At 55.8% G+C, this 21228-nt stretch overlaps 3 protein-coding genes and 1 long non-coding RNA gene across 5 annotated transcripts in view; 2 read left to right on the top strand and 2 right to left on the bottom strand.

Moving 5' to 3' along the window:
* Positions 1-1194, bottom strand: part of SSBP4 (single stranded DNA binding protein 4) — a 15390-nt gene extending 14196 nt beyond the window's left edge. The window contains exons 1-3 of the mRNA XM_077777016.1: positions 1165-1194; positions 611-839; positions 458-500 (exon numbers count right to left, since the gene is read on the bottom strand). Coding sequence (XP_077633142.1) covers positions 458-500; positions 611-839; positions 1165-1194 — 302 coding nt within the window. The remainder of the gene's footprint in view (positions 1-457; positions 501-610; positions 840-1164) is intronic.
* A 273-nt stretch (positions 1195-1467) lies between these two features.
* Positions 1468-4869, top strand: LOC144242378 (uncharacterized). Its single transcript, XR_013338331.1, has 4 exons — positions 1468-1530; positions 2268-2396; positions 2701-2961; positions 4349-4869. It is a non-coding gene; the product is annotated as an uncharacterized LOC144242378 (long non-coding RNA).
* Positions 4870-10754: 5885 nt separating this feature from the next.
* Positions 10755-14829, top strand: LRRC25 (leucine rich repeat containing 25). Of its 2 annotated transcripts, none has more exons than XM_077777114.1 (3): positions 10755-10840; positions 11466-12259; positions 14406-14829. In XM_077777114.1, exons 2-3 carry the CDS (start codon positions 11475-11477, stop codon positions 14542-14544), a joined length of 924 nt encoding a protein of 307 aa, XP_077633240.1. In that variant the 5' UTR covers positions 10755-10840; positions 11466-11474; the 3' UTR covers positions 14545-14829. The 2 variants fall into 2 exon arrangements, with proteins under 2 accessions (XP_077633240.1, XP_077633239.1); XM_077777113.1 differs by having other exon boundaries at positions 10755-10918.
* A 3700-nt stretch (positions 14830-18529) lies between these two features.
* On the bottom strand, positions 18530-20975 carry GDF15 (growth differentiation factor 15). The gene is made up of 2 exons (XM_077777116.1): positions 20658-20975; positions 18530-19429 (listed from the first exon to the last, which is right to left on the bottom strand). The coding sequence occupies exons 1-2, from the start codon at positions 20929-20931 to the stop codon at positions 18786-18788; spliced, it is 918 nt and encodes a 305-aa protein (XP_077633242.1). The 5' UTR covers positions 20932-20975; the 3' UTR covers positions 18530-18785.
* Between the last annotated feature and the right edge of the window lie 253 nt (positions 20976-21228).

Genomic DNA, 21228 nt, shown 5'->3' with positions numbered 1-21228 from the left:
GGCCCCCCCCCTCTGCCCCCGCCATGTATGACTGCGAGCGTGCATCTGCGTCTGTGTGTGCACGCAATTCCAGTGTGAGTGCACACGTGCCGCGTTATGCCTGGGGTTCGGTAGGTATCCGGTGAAAGGCTGCAGTCTGGTCAGCTGGCCCTGGCTCTGCAGCAGTGGTTGTGTGTCCTTGGCAGTTGTGCGAGGCCGAGTAACGCCCTCAGACTGTCCACAAGTGTGTGTGTTTGCCTGTGTGTGCCTCTGCGCGTAGGGTGATTGCTGGCTTCCTGGGACCTGTGGACCTGTGTCGTGTGGTTGTGTGCTCAGGTTTCCTGCGTCGTGTGTGTGTGTGTGTGTGTGTGTGTGTGTGTGTGTCTTGATGGGAGCACCCCACCCCCACCCCCTACTACTAGATGACCCTTCTTATATCTCCCTCTTAGAGGCTGCGCTCCCCAGTAGGGATCCCCACCCCTCAAGCCCGGCGGGTCGGCGGGTCGGGAAGTCGGGAGCCGCTGGGGTTCCAGACAGGCGGAGAGGAAGGGAAGGGCCCCGCAGGCCCCAGCCCCGCCTCCATCCCGAGGGGCCCCGGCCGGGGTTGGAGGGGGACGCCAGCCCTTCCCACTTCCTGTCCAGCCGGCCGTCCCCTCCCCCAGCTTCCTCTCCCGCGGGGCCCCCGAGTCCCGGGCAGGCGTAGAGGAGGGGCCTGCGTTGCGAGCTAATGGGGGCGCGGCCGGCAAGCTTCTGTAGGGCCTCGAGCTGGCGGCTGCCCAGCGCCCCGGAGGCCACCGGCGGACGTGGGAGCCAAGGGCACCCTCATCGTAATACCCGTTCCCACCGCCGGTCTCCAGCGCCTGCTTCCAACGAGGCACAGAGAAAGTGGCTCACCCAAGTCGCACAGCGCATATGTGACAGCTGTGACACTCCGGCCCTGCGAATGCTCTTCCTGCCACCCCAGGCACCCCCTGTTTATCTCCCAGTGCTCCGTGCTTCCCCAGGATTCTGTGTGTCCGGCGCGGGTCCCTCGCCCTCTCTGAGCCGCGGTTCCTTGAGTCGTGATCTCCAACCCCATCCACAAACATTTATTGAGCATCTGCTGCTCTTGGGGGGGCTCTGGGGACCCATCCAGCACGCTTTGCTACTGCTTGTGGAGCAGAGATTTTGATGAGGAAGGCTGACCGTCAAACGCTGGCGGGTCCGTAGGATCATTTCAGGGGGTACCACAAGCTGGGCAGAGGGAGGGGTTCCCAGTNGATGTCCAAACACAGCCTTGGTGCCGGCGGAAAAGTCCGAGAAAAGCGAGCTCTGGGCCCCACGCGGCGTCAGGGCAGCTGAGCCGCGCGCATATCCAAGCAAGGCGCACGCCTTATAAGATCAGAACCCACAGAAGGGGGTGCCCTCCCGCACCCATATGAGGAAGGGGCTTGGGGGGAGGGGGAAGAACGGTTTTTGGTTTTTTGGTTTTTTATTAAGGGGAGGGGTGGATCGGAAAGATCTGAAAGCAAAAGGTTCAGACTGCAGTCACAGAAGTGCAAAGGCCCTGAGGTGGGTACACGATTAAGGTGCTGGAGGCAGAACGAGGAGGGCAGTGTGGCTGGAACGGGGGAAGAGGAACCGGATCACTCCGGAGGGGACGGGCTGGTATTTGTTCTAAGAGCAATACGGAACCACGGGAAAGTGTGTAGTCGTGAGGGGCAGGATCCGAAACAAGATTTTAAGAAACTCCATGGGGCTGCTGGGTAGATTGAGAGAGCATGGAGGATGCAGGAGGTTGCCCCAGGAAGAGGCCCAGGTAGACGGGCCCTGGGCCAATAGCAGGTCCGGGAATTGATAGGGGTCCCAGTGGGGACCCCAAGCAGAGAAGACTAAAAGACTAGGCAGGATCCCAGACCCTTCACCGGCTCCCGATTGCCCCCGTGTGGCTGTGCGGGAACTGCACCCTTGAGCCGGTTCTCTGCCTCAGGATCACCACCGGGTTGGAGGCAGTGCCTGGGCAAGCCCATAGAGGACTGTGCTTGTAGGGCTGGGGTGGGGGTTGGGGGTTGACTGGAGGAGAGGCTGGCCCTCCCCACTCCCTGCCAGCCCTTCCCTTATTCATACCCAGCCTCCACAGGCCCACCTCCCGGCCTTTGCACGGGCTGTTCCTGCTGCTGCCTGGAAGGCTCTTTGGCTCCTGGCCTGGCCTATTCTAGATCCTTCTTCTCTCCACCCCCCTCCTTTCCTTCCTCCCCCTCTTTCTCCTCCCCTCTCTCTTCCTTGCCTTCCCTGGCCATCTACCCCAGATTACTGGTGCGGCACTGGTCTTGGTTGGATTTGTCACTGTTACGATAAAATGATGCATCAAAGAATCTGTTGGCGGCCTCCGCTTCCCACCGGATCTGTCCTCCCTGCGGAAACAGCCCTGGCTGCCGGTGAATATGCTGCAGAAGTCGCTGGAAAGGCTGTTTTGGGTTTTCCTGATGATGGTTTTTCCTCTGCACTGGAGATGGAAGCAGCCCCCTCTTCCCCCCTTGGGAGNTTCGGGGGAGGCGAGCCACAGCTGGGAGCAGGGTCTGGGCCCTGAGATGTTTCCTCTCAGAAGCTGTAATTATGGGTAATTTTCTAACTGCAACACAAAAATTAAAACCCAAACAACACCGGGAGGGGAGAAGCCACAGCAGCTGGCGAGTGCTAGAGCCTGGGGTGGGAGTTCTAGCCTAGACCTNCACCTTGTAGAGCTGCTGCCGAACTCTAGGCAGCAGAAGGGACCCAGGATGACTGAGAGGAGGAGCCTCGAGCAATTCTACAGCCCAGCCCACCAGCACCATCCTCAAGAAAGCTCTGCCTGAGCCTACCTCCAGGGCCTTCACTGGGCTCCAGTGCCTGCTCCTTCTCCTTGAATTTGAACTCCAGGGCCAAACCACTAATTAGGAATTGGTGGGCTCAACCCAGATCCGATCATCCCTGGAAAATCCACCCGGCAGCCTCACTGGAGAGGTAAAGTATCTTCTTCCCATGTTATAGAATGAGGAACCTGAGCCCAGAGAGCTACTGAAGGAGTCACACAGGTGACCCAGCGAAAGTGCGTCACCCACTGGCATGCCTGCCCTGTCTGGGTCTGGGATACTCACTCTGGGAAACTGGAGGCATTTTGTGGAAACTTCAGGCCTGGGGGGAGGAGCAGGGAAGAGAAGAATGAAGGAGGGAAGAGCCTGTAGCAGCTACAAAGTTCTGCAGATAAAACTGAGGCTCAGCACAGGGAAGCAACTTACCTGAAGACACACAGCAAAGAGTGGAGAACCAGGTCCCACTTTGGGTTGTGCCGGCAACACCCCTCCCTCATCTCCCTTCTCCAGGTCTCCAATCTCTTCCTGTGGCAGAGGAAAGAGTTTCCATGGCACCCTAAGGTTCCACTATCTCTTTGGGCAGTAAAGGGGAGGAGTCTTTTCTCCCCATTTGGGAGTCCATCACTTAATAATAACACTGGGGGATGGATACCTGCAAGCACTAGAAACTGGGCATTTTTTGTCCGTGGTCCTGTTGCATGCATCCAGCTCATCCCCACCCCAGGGCCTTTGCATGGCAGTGCTCCCTGCCTGGGATACCTTACGCCCAGCCCTTCCCCATGGCCTGCTTCTCTTCATCCTTAAAGGCCTTAGATCCCGCGTGTCTTTTCAGAGAGGCCCTCCAACCTGGGTCACATTGTCCTGTTGGATTTTCCTGAAAATCTTGTTTTCGCACATTGATTTCCCACGTTTTCAGTAATCCATGAGTTTCATGAGGTCAGGAAGTTTGGATGTTTTGGTCAGACTTAGAACAAGTCTTGGCACACAGCAGGAGCTCAATAAATACCTGCTGCTAAACAAATGAATTAAAAATTATCACCGTCCCCTCTGTCCTGGGATCTGAGGCCTCCAGTGACCTCCAGGTCTTAACCTGATTGTGACACAAACCATCATTACCATCCTCCCTGGCCCGGGTGGAATCCAAGGTTCAGAAGGCCCAGGGACCAATGTTCTGCCTCTTCGAAGGCAGCTAGGATTTACAATCCCAAGTATGGCCACAAGAGGGCAGCAGAGACTCGCAGCACCAGCTCCTTAGGGTTTCCCCCACCCCAAGCCTCACCCTGGTGAACCTTTGGAGCAGCACTTGAGATCTCAAGCTTCAGGCTTGGAATGCAGTCAGCTTCTCTTGACCTTGCCCGTTCCCCCAAGTCAGCTTCCGGGGATATATTTACATATTTATGTGTTGAATTATTTCATAGCAAAAAAAAAAAAGGAAGAAAAACACAGAAAAAAATCACCCAGTTCCCCCACCATCCCCAAAACTTCCCATTTTGAACTCTGACCTGTGTATCTTTTTTCCCTTTACTTTTTTCCTCCAGAGGTCTTCTTGGACTAAACTTTTCCAAGCCATGAGCCACCCCGCCTTGCTCTCCAGACCAGCCGAACTGCTGAACTTTTTCTCCACCGCAGTCCTATTTCCTAATCTCCTTTTAAATTTGGTAACTTACAATTCATTGCACTTTCCCCACTGGAATGAATACCAGCTCCTCAAGGGCAGGAGTTTTGCTGCATTCCAGAGGCACTCAGTAAATGTTTGAGGAATCAATGTAGGAATCTTACCAAAAAATAAAAATTAGGGGCGTTGGCTGGCTCAGTCGGTAGAGTATGACACTCATGATCTCAGGGGTTGTGGGTTCGAGCCTCACGTTGGATGTAGAGATTACTTAAAAATAAAATCTTTAAGGGGCACTTTGGTCAGTTAAGCGTCTGACTTCGGCTCAGGTCATGATCTCACAGTTCGTGGGTTCGAGCCCCATGTCGGGCTCTGTGCTGATAGCTCAGAGCCTGGAGCCTGCTTTGGATTCTGTGTCTCCCTCTCTCTTTGCCCCCTCCCCCCCCGTCTCTGTCTCTCTCAAAAATGAATAAATGTTTTAAAAATAAAATAAAATAAAATCTTTGAAAAGAAAAAAGAAAAGAAAATCTAACAAAGAAAATGCAATACCCTCCTTAGCCCGCAGCCCCAGGCAATCGCTATCATGAACTCAAATCCAAATCCATGCGTCCAGGAGTGACTTTATTTGAGACTCCCCATGTGCCCTGGAATGGCTCTGCAGTCCCACAGGTAGATGCAAACGAATGCATCTTGTGGTTGAGCACAGTGTAGCCTCATGGTCAACAATACAGATTCTGGGCTGACCCTCAGTCACTCTTGAGCCTTGGGCAAGCTACTCAAACACACCATGCCGCAGTTTCCCCATCTGTAAAATGGAGGAGGGGTCTTTTCAGTTCCTGTGAACTCGTAATGACAGTTCCTATCTCCAGGGGCTATCGTGAAGATTAAATCATCTTTTTTTTTTAAGCTTCTTTTTGATTTATTTTAAGTCATCTCTACACCCAATGTGTGGCTTGAACTCATGAGCTCAAGATCAAGACTCACATGCTCTACTGACTGAGTCAGCAGGTGTCCCAATCGGTCCACCTATCTTAATTTGGGGTCCCGAAGAAGCAGGCTCTAAGAATTCAAGAGCATGAACTGTTTAGGTGGTCATTCCAGGAAGCCCTGGTCGAGGTAAGGAGAGAGAAGGAGCCCTTTGGGGGGTGCCCACCAGCAGACACCAAGGGGCTAGTTTCCCACGGGTCCCTCAGGGAGACAGCCCAGAACGTGCCGCAGAGATGCCCTGCGTGAGGTAGGAGGAAGCAGCGGCATTTATAAGCAACTCTCTTTCCTCTGTGGTGGAGGGCGACTCCCAGGAGAGCCCTGCGGGCCAGCACCATGACCTCCCACGGCCAGACCAGCCCCCAGCTCAGAAACTTGGCTCTGGCAGGTGGAACGTGCTTGCTGACCGCAGCCGCCTCAACGCTATATTTTTGTTTGCCCCCCCCCCGCCCCGCCACGCTTACAACAGCATTCAGTGGCTTCTAAAATTTCACTGTAACCAACACGGCCACATGACTTCAAACAAGGTCTTTCTACTCCTTAAAAATCAGGCTTTACCTTCTGACTTCAATCTTTATCCATTTGATGGACCATCACAGACCCCTCCCCCTCCCCCACGGGACACTCAGCCAGTGTCCCCAGGGCTGTACACATGCCCACGGTCACACCTCCTCCTTAGCTCTTCACAGCCACCAGCTACCTCTTCACAGCCACCAGCTACCTCTTCACAGCCACCAGCTACCATGGTTTTCACTGTCCTTGTTTACCCAGGAGGAAGCCGAGGCATAGGCAGATTAAGGTGCCGGCCTTGGGTCTCATAGCAGTGAAGCAGCCAGAGGCCTCAGTCATCGCTTGCTGGATTCATGCCTGGTCCGCGGCCGCCCACAGCCACCCACAGCCCAGGGATGTCCCTAAGTCAGCTTGGCTGCCCCCGTGCAGCCTTTGCTCATCACACCTGCCTCTGGTCCTGACCTGCTGGCTCCAGAGCCCATCAGATGCCTCGAGATCCAGGCCTCTAGACGGCCTCTGCTGCTGGGTGGGGCTGCCTGGCACCCTGCCCTCCTCCCTCCCCCAGGGGAGACTGGACCCTAAGAACAGCCAGACCCGGAGGGAGGCGGGGAGGCTGGTGTTCAAAGGCTGCACTTCCAATACACAGAGATTGGAAATGGCAGGACAGCGGTTAGGGCAAGAGATTTGGGGGCCTGGACCCGGGGAGAATTGGGTGCAGAGAGGGGCAGATTCTGGATACGTGTGAGTACCCAGGAGCAGAATGGGATAACGGGGGAGTGCAAACCCTTGATCCCACTTCAGCTCCCAGTCTCGGAAATATTGGGGGCAGGGCCCAGGCTGAGGCCTCACCCAGCAGAGGTGGGTACGTGGGGGTCAGAGGGTGTTGGGCAAGTATGGCGAAATTGAGGGGGCCACACATGGGTGGCCCTGGGTCTCAGTTTACCCCCAGGGAACTCTATATATCTATCTTTGTCTTTAGTGGGGAGTTCTTTGAGTTTTTCTGGCTATTTTTGGGGTGTCTGAAGGTCTAAAGATCTCTGGGCATCCCTGGGGTCTTGGCGATGTCTGAGTTTCTCTGGAAGTTTCTGTGGGCCTCTAGGTATCCTTGAGTGTCCCTGGAGCCTCTCTGTCTCGGTGTATCTGTGAGGGCCTATAGGTGTTTCTGGGGTATCGGGGATTCTGAGTTGTTCTAGTATCTCTGGAGATTTCTGAAGGTCTCTAGGTGTCTCTAAAGATCTCTGGAAGTCTCTGTGCTGACAGACTGGCCCTTCGTGGGACTCAGACCTGTTTCAGACCCAGTCTCAGGCCATGTCAGCCCGGAGGAGAGGGAGTGTGGAGATGCACCTTCTAGAAGCTTCTGGTCCCCCTCAGGCAGTGGAGGCCAGAGCTACCCTGCTCCCCATGGCCTGGCCATGCCCTGCTGGTGCTGCAAGAAGGTCCGGACCCCATGGCCCCCAGGCCCCAGACCCGCCATGCTCCAGAAGCCAGGCCCTCCCCCAATGCCAGGACCTAGGCCTCCCAAACTCCAGAGCCCTCTACATGCTCCAGACTCCAGGACCCCCAGGTCCCCCTGACCCACTTCCAGAGCCCACTATCCCAGGCTCCAAGCCTGCTCCTCCCCTGCGTCCCCCCTCGTGTCTGGCACTTCCTCATTTCCTCATTTCCTCCTATTCTAAGAGGCCTTAGCGCTTAACACCCACCCACACCCAGGCCTGAGGCTGGCTGCTGCCCCTCCCTCCGTCTGATCCCAAAAGCCGAGTATCTTGTGTGTGTTTATTGGCCGATTTCAGTGTTTTACATGAAAAACCTCCGTGGTGAATTTCTCCCTCCCATCTGCCTGCTGCTAAGAGGTAACCAAGGGGATTTCTTTTTCGTGTTTAGTCCACAGTTCCTTTGGATGAATGAAATGAAATCTAGAAGTTTATTCTTTTGGCTTTTTTCAGTGAATGTTTGCTCCTGGAGACATCTCCTCTCACCTGGGTCTGCTCCTNCCCCCCTCCCCCCTGGCCCCTGCCTCAGTCTGTTCCATCCCCTTTCTCCCACCTCCTTACTCAATAAATCCCCCTTCTCCCTCTCCATAAGGGCTCTCTTGATCATCCCATTAAAAAATTGCTACCTTCCCTGCTTGCCTCTCGCTCTTATTGTTCTCTGCATCCCCCCCTTCCACCTGTTACCATGTTTCCCCTGATAGATCCTGCATAGGACAGGTCTCCCCAGCAGCTCCCAGAGCCCCGCGAGGGCAGGGATTTTTGTTTGCTTTGCTCATGGCTGTATGCACAGCTCCTGGACCAGTGTCCGGCACACAGTAGGAGCTTAATAAAGATTTGTGAGAAAAATAAATGAGTCGTGGCTCATCGGTTTATAGAGATCTGTCATTTTGTTTCTAGGACTCTGCGGTACGCTCCCCCTCCCCAGGATGGATAAATCCTTATTCATCTAATCAATCCCTTAGGCCGCTTCTCCCCCCGCCCCCCCATATAAGAACATTGAGATGAATCATCTTTAGACAGGTCATCTTCTGGCCTTCCCTCTTTTTCAAAATTGTTCAAAATATACTTAACACTTTAACCACTGTAACCATTTTATAATGAACAGTGCCATGGGTTTTTAGCACATTTACAAAGTGTTTCGCAAGCACCACCTGCATCCAGCTCCAGAACATTTCCACTGCCCCAAAGGGAAACTCCATNCGCCACGGGGCTCGAACCCACGAACCGTGAGATCATGACCTGAGCCGAAGTCGGAAGCTTAACCAACTGAGCCACCCAGCGCCCCTGCTTTCTGTCTCTGTGGATTTGCCTGTTCCGGGCATCTCATATCAGTGGGGTCATAAGCTCTGTGGTCTTTTGTGACTGGCTTCCTTCACTCACCCTGATGTTTCCAGGTTCATCCACGACGAGAGTGTCTGCATTTCACCCGCTTCGTGTGGCTGAATCACATTCCGTGTCTGGAAGCACCGCGTTTTGTTTACTCACTCATCACCCATTTCATGCTCCGCTGCCCTTGTCACTGTCAACATGAACTATCCAGGAGCGTCCCAGCAGCGGGATGCTGGGGCAGCAGGTGCGAGTGTTGGTGACTCCGGTGGCCTGTGCCGGTCACTGTGCTTTCCCCTGGGACAGCGCCACACGTGATCCTGAAGCGGCCCGCAGGCTTCTGTTTTCCCACAGCCTGGCCAGCACAGAAGGTCAGCACACGTCTGAATCTTTGCTCGTCTCCTCAGGGAAAACGAACGGTCCCTCAGAGTCGTGATGTGCAGTGTTTCTGTTAAGAATGAGTACCTTTGGGGGGCGCCTGGGTGGCTTAGTCGGTTAAGCGTCCGACTTTCGCTTAGGTCATGATCTCGCGGTTCGTGGGTTCGAGCCCCGCGTCGGGCTCTGTGCTGACTGCCGGCTCAGAGCCTGGAGCCTGTTTCAGTCTGTCACTCCCTCTGTCTCTGACCCTCTCCTGCTCACGCTGTGTCTCTCTCTCTCCTAGAAATAAATAAAAACATTTTGAAAAAAAAAAAAGAATGAGTACCTTTGGGTGTGTTGGAACCACAATTTCCAGCTCTTTCTAAAAGTCTCGGTTCAAATCCTTTGAGCAGCCCTGTGAGTCTGAAGATGGAAAGGGGCAGAGTTTGAGGAGATGGGGAAGCATGGGGGGGGGGGATTCAGCTTCCCACAGTCAAGAAGGCTCTCCACATTTATCCCATTTTACGGATGTGGAAACTGAGGCATGGAGTGGTTAAAATCGCACAGCAAGGCAGGGTCTGGAATGGAGTTGGAACCGGGTCTGCCTGACGCTAGGACCCCAGGGAGGCTGAAACCCTCTCCGAGTCCACCCTCCTTCATCTACTTTTGTCACGATGCTTTGGGTCTGACTCAGGCCCCCCTCCTCCTCTGGGGCGCTGGTCTCCTGCCCAGGTCTCCCACCTCCAGACACCAGGCTCACTCTGGAGGAATCTTAGGACATAGTACTCCTCCACTGCTCACATATCTTCCTTGGCTCCCCACGGCCCTGGGAATAACGCCCCACTCCTCAGCCTGGCTTCGATGTCTGCACTCCCCACCCCCTGCCCTCACCACCACTTCCTCCTCTTAGCCTGTCCATCTAGCCACTCCACTCCTAAATGCACTGGCCCAGCGGACCGTGCTGACCGTGCTATCTCGAGCTGCAGGGCCTCTGCTCCTGCTGTGACTTCTGCCTGGAATCTGCCATGCATTTGTTTCCGCCAGCTACCGTGACTCATCCATCCTCCAAGCCCCGAAATCAACGTCTCTTTCCCCAAGAAATCCTCCTCACAGCCCCCTCCTTGGTGGAGGCATCACTGTGCCTGAGAAGGAGCTCTAAGTCTGTGGGGGAGGCTAGCAGCTGGGAGAGTCAAGGGCAGGTTTTAGGAATCCTCGGCAAAACTCTACTCATGTCTGGAAGCCCCAATTCTAATGCTTCCTCCTCCAGGAAGCCTTACCGGACTCTGTCCCTCCCTCTGACCCTGACCTGACTCCACTGAACTGGATGTGTCTGTGTCCAGCTCCGTCCTCTCCAAAGACTGGGTGCTCCACTGGAACTGGCTGTAGCTGAGGTCTTCTGGAAGTCCAGCATGGGTGCTTGTTGAATGAATTTATGAATGCACGGCTTGGGTGTCAGCTGAGCCGAGACCAGGAAGCGAGTTGATGAGGTAGCAGTCATTCAGGGTGTTAATGGGGGACACGTAGTCACTGGGCTCCAGCAAGAGAGAAGCAGGTCGCCCCTCCCCCTCTCGTGAGAATCCTAGGCCTGAGGTCTCGCGGGGGGGCGTGTCTCTGTGTCTTCATTCTTCCCCTCAGCACTGCACCCGGACACCAGTTCCTCTTCCCCTGAGTCTCTGGGTGCGGATCCCGAGGAGCGCCGGGACCAGAGCGAATCCGCAGAGGGTGCTGACCGCTTTGGCCCCCTGGTGCAGGTGAGCCATCACGCAGCCCTCCCGCGCCCCAGCCTTCCAGCACCGCCCAGGCAAAAGCGTGGCGGTGGGACCAGAAAGGTAGGACGGACGCGCTGGAACTTGGGTCGGGGAAGGGGCCTCAAAGCAAATCACAGGGGGTTTCTTTCAGTAGCCCCAGCCTAGCCCGGCCCAATACTCCCAACACTTCGAGGACCGGAAGAAACAATTAGTTGGGCCGGTGGCGGGCCGTTTCCGGGGCAACCGCTTATTTTGCATATGGTCCCGTCTTAGCCAATGAGAGCGCCCGAAATATTCAGGGTGGGAAGGGTTGGGGGAATGGGCTACTTAACCCGAAGGGGCTCCCCGGGAGAAGGGGAGGGGCTGATGGGGTCAGGTCTCCTCCTTGCCTTCCAAGACCTTTGGGCACTGGAATTAGGTACCCATTTCCCAGAGGGGATGACTGAGGCCAGACAGAGGCTAGAGTCAACCAGAGGCGCAGCACCCGAAGGGCTGCGTTTGACCGTTTCAGAAGGCGCCTGAGTGACTCTGAATAATAATAATAATAATAATAATAATAATATACAAGCAGGGAGGTGAAGCATCCACAGGCTAAGGTCGGGGCTTGGATCCTGGTGTCTCTGCCTAGGTTGCTTGAATGGGGGGCGCCCTGCTGTGGATGCTGTTGTTGCCGCTGCTGCTGCAGGACCGTGGCAGCCAAGGGTTGTCATGCGACTTGTCCTCAAGGGACGTGGACTGGACCACAGAGTTCACAGCCACATGCCTGAATTTCAGCGGCCAAGGCCTGAGGCTGCCCCGGAACCAGTCTCTGCAGGCTAGGAACGTGGTCCTTCTTGACCTGTCTGGAAACGGCCTTCAGGAGCTACCACTGCCCTTCTTCGCCCTCCTGGAAAAGCTGGAGGTCCTAGATGTGACAAACAACTCGCTGGACAGAGTGGACAGGGAGCTGGCCTTACGCTGTGAACTTGACCTGAAGGCTGACTGCGGCTGTGTCCTAGAACCCTGGTACCGGGTCAGACGGGACAACTGCTCTGGCCAGCTGCCTCTGCTGTGCCAGGACACAGCTACGGGTGCCTGGCTCAACATGTCTACCTTCCTGGAGGTTGGCTGTCCCCACGGCCTGTCGTTGAGGACCACTGGGGCGCTGGTGGCCGGTGGAAGCCTGCTCCTTGGACTCACCATTGCTGGCCTAGTGCTGGCCCGGAAGCTCCGGGCACGCTGGACCATCAGCAGCCAGGGCCTGGACAAAACATCGGCTGCTCAGGAAGTTTCCAGGTCTGGCTTGGGCAAGCAGCCGAGGTACAGTAGCCGGGGCCTCAGCGCTAAGCCCCCAGAGGCTGTCCCGCGCAGACCCTCCACACCCGACTACGAGAATGTGTTCGTGGGCCAGCCACCTGCCAGCCACCAGTGGGCCGAACAGGGGTGAGTGACTCACGTCTGCCTGCAGGGCTCTGGAGGCAGATGGCTGGGATTCAAATCCCCGTGCTACCTCTTGTAGGCTGTGTGATCTTGGGCAAGTAGTTTCACTTCAGGGCTTCAGTTTTCTCATCTATAAAATGGGGATAACAACAGCCTCCACCTCATGGGGTTGGGGTAAGAATTGAGTTCCTGTAAATGAGACACATTTCCCCCTTCATGACCTGCAAACCCAGTTTCTGGCCGTCAAGGATGGGAAGAGAGGAAGCAAGTGTTGAGGCAGAGTGGGGGCTTTGCAGTCGCAGTCAGTGGCCTGGGCTCAGATCCTGTGTGACCCAGGGCTGCCTCTGAACCTGTTTCAGTCTCTGTGAAATGGGGGCAGCTCCCTTTCCCCATCTCCCTTGACACATGAGATGCTAAGAAAGCTGTGCCCTTCTCCCCCCACAAAGCCCTGATACCTTCAGATTTGGCTGGACTTAGATGGATGGGTTCAGCTTTTCCGGGTTGGATGAAGGAATGAGGGAATTTCAGGGGGCAGCACCAGCAGGGGCAAAGTCCTGAAGGTGGAAGAGAATAGAGAATCTTCCAGGCCTCCGTTTTGAGAAGGCAAGACATCGCAGCTGAGGCTGAAGGGGGGTGGGAAAATCCAAGCAGGAGTGGAACAGGATCAGGGATGGGTTTGGGCAAGGGAGTCCGCAAAGCGGAGAAGCTGGTGGGAAGCTGCTGGTGAGAAATGAGAGACTAGGCAAAGCAGATGCAAATTGGGCTCAAAAGCAGAAGTGGTCTGTGGTAGGGAGCTGAAGGCACTAGACTCAATAAGGCAGCTCATGTTCTGATGCTCGGTTCTGCCTCACTGTCCCCAAAGCCTCAGGGCCAGTCTCCTTCCGAAACCATTGTGATGTGATCCAAATGATACTGAATGTGCCATTCCCACCCTACATTTAAGCTGTAGAGTTCTGGGAGACAGGGAGTGACTTGCCCAAGGTCACACAGTGAGTCCAAAGCAGAGGCAGGAGACAAATCCTGACTCAGAGTCCTGTCTATCCTATATAAGCATTTATGTATTTGGAGGGATTCATATTTTTTAAAGTTTATTTATTTATTTATTTTGAGAGAGAGAGAGAGAGCAAGCAGGGTAGAGGCAGAAACAGACAGAGGAGAGACAGAATCCCAAGCAGGCTCCACCCTGTCAGCGCAGAGCCCGATGCAGGGCTTGAACCCGCGAACCGTGAGATCATGACCTGAGCTGAAACGGACTGAGCCACGGGGAGGGGGTGGAGGTGGGGCCCAAAATAGCCTTTGTTACAAGAGGTAACAAAGAGGTACCCCCCAGGGGCATCTGGGTGCCTCAGTCAGTTAAGCGGATGACTTCAGCTCGGGTCATGATCTCACAGTTTGTGAGTTCGAGCCCTGCGTCGGGCTCTGTGCTGACAGCTCAGAGCCTGGAGCCTGCTTGAGTTCTGTGTCTCCCTCTCTCTCTGCCCCTCCCCCACTTGCATGCATGCGCCCACTCTCTCACCCTCTCTCAAAAATAAACGTTAAAAAAAAAAAAAGAGGTACCCCCCCCAACCTGGGGTAGGATTCCAGAAGTATGTTCCAGAGGCAGGAGAGTCCTCCTCTGGGGGTCTTGCCCACCATAGCTAGACATTGCTAAGAAACTGCCTCCTCTGGACCTACTGATCTGGGGCTCAGAGACTTATTTCTATCCTGAGGCCACAAAGTCAGTTGCGTCCGGGAACCTAGTGAAAACATTTCCCATTTGAAGAGTCACTGGTTTGTGTCCGTGTGGCTGGTGCAACCAACTGGAGCTTCGATTTTTCAAGAGGAGACTGAAGGCTAGATTTAATGTAAAAGATAAGCTACAATCTCAACTTTAAGGAGGAAAACGATTCAACCATGGGCCCCGGATCTTTGCGCCCCAGGGTGCCGATGCCAGTTCCACAGGATCTTCCCTGAATCCCCGACCCCCACCTCCTTTCCTCAGGGAAACTTGAGAGGCTGGGAGAGCACTGTCCTGTGCCTCAGTTTCTTCATATGTAAATACTGGAGGTGAGGGTTGGGGACTCAGCTGCTCAGAACTTTCTTTGTCGCTCAAAGCTGAGGTGCCTACCCCCTGAGTCCTCTCTCCCCTCGCATCTGTCTGTCTCCACAGGGCCCACCCATCAGAGGACAGCGACTTCTACATGAATTATGAGGGCCTTGACCATGCCTCCCAGCCTGTCTATTGCAACCTGCGGTCGCTGGGCCGAGCCCCACTGGACGAAGAGGAGTATGTGATCCCTGGGCGCTAAGTCTTTGATGCCCTGAACTCCAGCCTGCTGCCTTCCAGCTGACTTAGAGCACTCTGGCTCTCCCCTGGCCTCAGTTTTTCCCACCTGAGGAATGGGGACAGAGAAGGACCGTCCCTGAAGCCTCAGGGAGGCTCTGTAGCCCCCACTCTGCTTCTCATCTCCTGCAGCTGCTGGAAGAGGAAGAGGAGAGGCCCCGGCATGGGGACAGGAGGGTCAGTTTGTGAACTCCATCGTCACCCTCCTGTGAGAGTACTGGCGAGGCTCAATAAACGCTGCAGGGCTGACTAGGCTGCTGGCTAAGGCCGAGTGGGTTCCTTAGAGTGGGGATTTCCTGAGCTCCCCAAACCGGATCTCGGAGACTCCTCAGTTGTTCCCCAGGGTGGGGAACAACCGTCTCTGTTTCTCTTAGGTCCCCTTCCCAGGTACCTGGTACTCAGGCTTAGCCCCCAGGACAGCCCATACCAGCCCCAGAGGGATCATTATAACTTACCAATGGTACTGTGTTCCTCCCCAGCTCACACACCCTCCATGGATTCCCCAGTGCCCCCAGGACCTCAGCCTGGGGGTCAAAGCCTGCGTGATCCTGCCCTGCCCAGCTCACTGTCCTCCCTGTCCCTCTGTCCTGCTGGTACAAGTCTCCTCACCACCAAGTCCACCTTGCTCCTGAAGTTTTCATTTGCCCATGCCACTCCTTTCGCCCAAAATGCCATCCCCTTCCACTTTGTCTCACTCTTACACCCCTTCATACAGATGCAGGACCCTGGTCTCTGGGTGTCAGGGGGCACAGGCCCAAGTCCTGACTCTGCCATCAACAGGACCTCAGTTTCCCCATCTGTACAACAAGGCAATTAGAATCAGTCTCTGCGGCTGGTGTTAGCTTTCATATGCTGAGCTATCTTAACCCGTCCTTCAAGGCCAGGTTCAAGGCCACTTCCTCTAAGAAGCCTTCCGTGGTTTCTCCTCAGGCAGAGTTAAGCACTCCCAGAGCTCAGTGTGTTTTAAGAGTTTGCGCAGACTCATGCCTCAGCTGGGCTTCCTGGCACCGGCTTCGAGCCTGGGTCTTGCCAACCCTCTAGTCTAGGGGGGATGGCTGGACACAGACACCCTCAGTCCCCAGAGGTCCAGCCTGGGCTGGAGGGAGGGAGGGGGGCAGGGGCTCCAGAGGGAGATGAACGAAGGAGTTTAGAAAAGGCTGCCTGTGAGAAGGGAATCGGAGTGGGATTTGAAGACCACATAAGTGTTGGAGAAGTGGGGGGACACACATTCTGGGTAGGGGGACTAGCCAGACAAGCAGCAGCCTAGGGGTACGAAAAGGCACACGGGCCGCACAATGTTCACAAAGGCAACAGCTGCTATTTGGGGAGAGGCTCAGTATGGCGTCTGCTAGCTTTGGGTGACCCTGGTATTGAGTTTACTTTTGAGGCTCCCTTGGGTTCCCCAACACTTGGGAATGATCTGGGTGGGAGAGGGAAACTATGAGGGCCGTTAGCTTCCTTAAATTCCTGTAGTCCCGCCCTAGACACTATTCAAGTGGCCACTCCTGTCCCCAGTCATCTTTCTTTTTTTTTATATATAAATATTTTTATTTATTTCTAGGAGAGAGAGAGAGAGACAGCGTGAGCAGGGGAGGGTCAGAGAGAGACGGAGACACAGACTCTGAAACAGGCTCCAGGCTCTGAGCTGGCAGTCAGCACAGAGCCCGACGCGGGGCTCGAACCCACGAACCGCGAGATCATGACCTAAGCAAAAGTCGGACGCTTAACCAACTAAGCCACTTAGGCGCCCCCCCCTTCCCCCGGTCATCGTTCTTGCCTCCGGCATAAATCAGATCCCAACCTTCCCCAGCTCCCATGTCTACTTCATGGCTCTTCAAACACACCCACACCCTCACCACCACCCATGAGATTTGGTGGATTCTAGCCACCACCCACCTCTCCGGTCCCATCTTGCACAGTTTTGCTGTTGAACACTGAGCTTGTTTCCACCCCAGGCCCTTTACACCCGCTGTTATGCCTCAAATGCCCACCCCCCACCTCTCCTGAGTCCTGTTCTTCCTCCAGGTCTCAGTTCATATATCACTTCCTCGGGGAGGCCCCCTCTGCCGACCATCTAAATCACCTCTGCCTCCATTCATTAATAGATGGCCTGGATTGACTCAGCACAACTGTCCACCACTTTCCTATTATTTATCTTTGCACTCATTTATCTTCCTCACTCGACTGAGCTCAAAGGGGATGCTTTTTGTCTGTCTTGTTGCTTCTGTGTCCTCAGTGCTCCATCAAAGCCTGACACAAAGTGGGCATTCACTGAATACCTTCAGGGGCACCTACAGTCACTCAGGTCTGCCGCTGGGTGGCAGCATTCACAAGCATTCACAGGGGGCACACCTCACTCCCTGCTCGAAGTAGGCACTCTGTTCCCCAGGCCCCCATAACATTTCCTATCGGAGAGATTCTCGGGGTGAACAGGCAGGTGGGCGTGGGGCGGGGGCTGGATTTGGCCCATCTTAGGGATTCCAGGATCCTAAGTAGGAAGTCTCTTACAGCACTGGAGATGCAGTGCGCATGAAAGTGCTCTTCACAATGTATTTATTTCCCCGGTCTGTTTGTTTGTTTGTTTTTGTTTTTCCTTTTTTAACTAGCTGCTGGGAGTAGATTTTCCACTTGGTGCAAGGCACACAACAACAGGGTGTCGGGAAGGCATGCCGGTGGCCTGGATAGTAAAGAGCGGGGTTCTCTCAACTTCCTTTTTGGTGTTTTGCTGTTTTGATAGAAAAGAAACCAACTGTGTGTGTTTGCTGCGGGCTGCCTAATCCACGGGGAGGGGAGGGGAGGGGAGGGAGGGGCTCTGATGAGACTACCGCTTCCTGAGGGCTGGCAGCCTGTGGTGCCCACTCGGGACTGGGGCCAGGTGTTAGCTTTGTCAGGCCGGCCACCAAGCTGCTTCCACATCGCTTCCAGAGCCAAGTCCTGGGTGATCCTGCCGCTGGCGGCCTGCAGAGGTTCTGCGGGTTCTGGACTCTGACACCATAGCCATGAATGGGAGCGTGGACTTCCCCAAAGAGCAGCTTGCCCACCAGTGACCCGGGTTCCTTTTGGGGAACTAGGGTGCTGAGGGATGGCTTCCCCAGGGTACTGTGCCCTTCCGCAGGAACTGTTCCTGGAAGTGGGGGACAGGCAGTGCCAGTAATAGTCGTGGGTGGCCACGAGCCAGGCGCTGCAGGGGACGGGGGCCATGCTGCTGTTTGCGGGCTGGTGGGAACCAAGCGCAGGCAGAGCCCTGGAACTCCTGACCGCCGCTGCCATGCAGGGCGCGGGCCCCCCAGCTCTTTGTATATGAAAGAATAGCAGGGTGACCGACAGCGGCGCCACAGTGATGGGACTCTCCTTGGTCAGGGGCAATCACAACGTGCCTGATTGCAGATGGATCGGCGGGACGGCCCGTGTTTGGAAAGGTGACAAGGAGAGCCAGCAGGACGGTGACAGAGATAGGACCGTATCACCACAGAAAGAGGAATACTGAGAGATGAGATATGGAGGCAGACGGACACCCCCAAAGGGTCTCAGAAACAGAGGAACGAGAGATAGAGAAGCACAGAGACAGAGAAAAGGGTGTCTTTTTAAAAAAATTTTGTTTTGAGGTTTATGTTTGGGAGGGGAGGGGCAGAGAGACAGGGAGATACAGAATCCGAAGCAGGCTCCAGGCTCTGGGCTGTCGGCACAGAGCCCCACGCGGGGCTCGAACTCATGGACCACGAGATCATGACCTGAACCGAAGTCGGATGCTCAACCGACTGAGCCACCCAGGCGCCCCGAGAAGGGTGTCTTTAAGGGGCACCATCCAATTGTTTGACATCCCAGAACGCCCCCCCACCCATCCCCTGAATGGTTCCATTCGCCCTAATACCAGGTCCCCTGTGGGAACCGAGACCACGGAAGGGAAGGTTCTTCCCAGGGTTACCACCTCCATCCTGGACACCATGGGGCTCAGGTCAGACAACTTTTTATTACCCCAGTTTTAAATAAATGCACACCGTCAGACCAGCCCTCCAGTCCCCAGGCAGATCACCCCAATAAATTAATAATAAATACAAACTTATAAATACAGCGGTCTCCGCCGCATAAGGTAGAGAGCAGTGGTGGGCAATCGGGTGTCTCAGGACCCACAAGCCCATTCGACAGGCAAGGACCGCTGAGGTCACTTCCACTGCGCACGAGCCGTAAGGGAAAGACTAGGACCGCTCATAGGCAGTGGCAGTCCTTGGCCACGAGGTCGTCGATGGGCGTAAGCGACACTCGACCGTCGCTGTCTTGGTGCATGAGCACTACGGGCTCGTAGCTGGCGGGCACGCAGCATGGCGGCGGCGTCGCGTCGGGGTTCAGGCCGTGCAGGCGCGCCTGCATCTGCGCGTGCGTGTTGGCCGACCGGAACTGGCTTGGACACGCGCCGACACACATGCGCACGTCCAGCTCGCGCGGCGCCACCACCCAGCTGGCCCATCCCAGGTCCTCGAGCGACGCGCGCAAGCTTTGCAGGCGGCAGCAGCGCCCTGCCCCCAGGGGGCAGCCGTCCTCGGCGTGCGCGTGCCCGCTGCGGCGCCCTCTGGCCGCGCGTGGCCGCCAGTGCACCTCAAGCTGGGGACTCTCAGGAGGCAGGGCCGCCAGCGAGAGGTCCCTCTGAGGCGACAGTCGCAGGTGGAGTGTGCGCGCCCTGGCACCTCGAAGCGTGAGCTGACGCTGCAGCGGCCGCGTCACGTCCCATGGGCTCAGATCCGTCGGGGACAGCCGGAACAGCGCCAGATGCAGGCGGTAGGACGCGGGGAGCCCCTCCGTCAGGTCAGCCCGGGAGATGCGCAGGTGCAGGTGGCCGTCCAGCCCAAGTCGCACTGAGGGAGAGAAGAAAGCCAGTCAGTCCCGGGCTTGTGTGCACCGGGTGCAAGTGCCCATTTCCTCCCACACACCACCCTGGATCCTACCTCAGGGCCTTTGCACAAGCTGCTTCCTCTTCCAGGCACACTATTCCCCTAAATCTCAGCATGTCGGACTGCATACTCCTCCAGACTGCCTGACACAGGCACTGCCTCGTTGTATGTCACTGTGTGCCATTTCATCTTTCCTACTAGAATCTCAGTAGGGGTTTCTGCTTGGTCACCACCATGTCTGGTACACAGTAGGTGCTTAATAAATGCTTGCGGGGAATTAATGTAGATCTGACGTTTAGAGGGACTAAGAGCCAAACAGTGGTTCTGCCTCCTTTAGAAATCAAAACCCTTTTATTGAAGGGCTACTAAGTGCCTGGCTACTCTGTTTTCAACTCTCTGGATCTTGATTGTCATGTCTGAGAAATGAAGGAAGTCCTCAGGTCCCTAGGCGGGTACAGGTGTTGGGGACAGGGGGCCAGACTAGGGCTTGAGGGCCCTGGACTCAGCCACCAGGCTCAGAGAGGACAAGAGGTGTACCTGGAGTCTCACAGCACTCGTAGGATAAGGATGAGATAATAGCGCTGCCTTCGGGCTTGCGGCTCCTCTCCTAACCCCTCCCAGGGAGCACAGCCCAGATCTCCTTCCACCCGCTCTACCCCCTGGAGCCTCCGAGGAGAAGGAGAAAATATCCCGTCCCTCCCACGGCACGTGCTACGGGAGGCCTCAGCAGCGCCTTGACAAGGGATTGCGTCAGACTGGGAACCAGTGCCGGCAGATTCCGCCTACCCCTGGGCTGCGCTCCTCTCTCGTCCCCTCCCCTGCATCCTCTCTCCTAGATTGCGCGCCCTTCCCCACCCCTAAATCCAAGGACAGGGTCCCCACTCCCTGCCCCGCGCCCCCTCGATTTTATTTCTGGAAACTCCAGGCTCTGTGAGTTTTCAAGAGGATCGCTGGGCCTCAGTTTCCCCATCTGCCATCTGTAACATCTCACTTTGGCCAAACCTCGCCTTGTGTTGGCCACCACCTCCCCCATCAGCCCGAAGGCGGGGTGGGGGTGGGGGGAGCTTTTCTTGTCTGGTTCATAGATAGGGAAACTGAGGCTCAGTGGCAGGTCTGGGTCCCTGCAACTCAGAAGCACCGGTTAGATGTCGGTGGCTGCACAGGGGGTGACGGGCTCCCAGCTTTCACTCACGTTTGGGAGTGAGTATCCGGATTTGAGCTTCAAAGGCAACTCGGTCGGGGTTTGAATGTTCCCAGCTTTGGTTCAGCCGCAGCCTGGCCTGCAGGTGTTCGTAGAGTTTCCGAAACTCCCCGGATCTGGGGGCATCGGTGCCGGAGTGAGCGTCGGACGGCCCTCGAACGGCCGGGAGGTGCTCCTGGGCCAGAGAGAGGGCGCCTCCCAAAGGCAGCCAGCGGACCACCAGCAGCATCAGCAGCATAGGTGGCGCGGGTCCTGGCCCAGGCATGCCTGTGCTGGCTGAGTTCTGAACTGGGACACCGGACGCGGCCGGACTGGCCTTTATAATCCCCGGACTTTGTCCGCCCCCGCCTGCCTGGTCCCTTCCGCTCTGGGTGCAGAGTAAACACTCCAGGGACCGCAGTTGGCTGGGTCTTGGACTCCTTTTAAGGGGGGAGGCCCTTCTGGGGAGTTCTCCTGGGGAAGTGGGTGATGCCCTCCCCCCAGAAGCCTCTTTGAGCCTCAGTATCCTCTTCTGTGAAATGGAGACTTCCTCCCAGCACGGTGGACTGGTGGAGAGAATGCT

The sequence above is a fragment of the Crocuta crocuta genome, unplaced genomic scaffold, assembly GCF_008692635.1.
Source record: "Crocuta crocuta isolate KB4526 unplaced genomic scaffold, BGI_CrCroc_1.0 scaffold77, whole genome shotgun sequence".
Classification (NCBI taxonomy): Eukaryota; Metazoa; Chordata; class Mammalia; order Carnivora; family Hyaenidae; genus Crocuta; species Crocuta crocuta.
Note: the sequence above shows the minus strand (reverse complement) of the source record. Positions and strands in the feature narration are given on the sequence as shown.

Bases quoted from the DNA above. Each gene is read 5' to 3' on its own strand.
- GDF15 (XM_077777116.1), bottom strand. From the start codon at position 20,931: ATGCCTGGGCCAGGACCCGCGCCACCTATGCTGCTGATGCTGCTGGTG. The intron at 19,430-20,657 runs GTGAGTGAAAGC...TCTCTCCCTCAG, and splicing joins CCGGATACTCACTCCCAAAC to TGCGACTTGGGCTGGACGGC.
- LRRC25 (XM_077777114.1), top strand. From the start codon at position 11,475: ATGGGGGGCGCCCTGCTGTGGATGCTGTTGTTGCCGCTGCTGCTGCAG. The intron at 12,260-14,405 runs GTGAGTGACTCA...CTGTCTCCACAG, and splicing joins CACCAGTGGGCCGAACAGGG to GGCCCACCCATCAGAGGACA.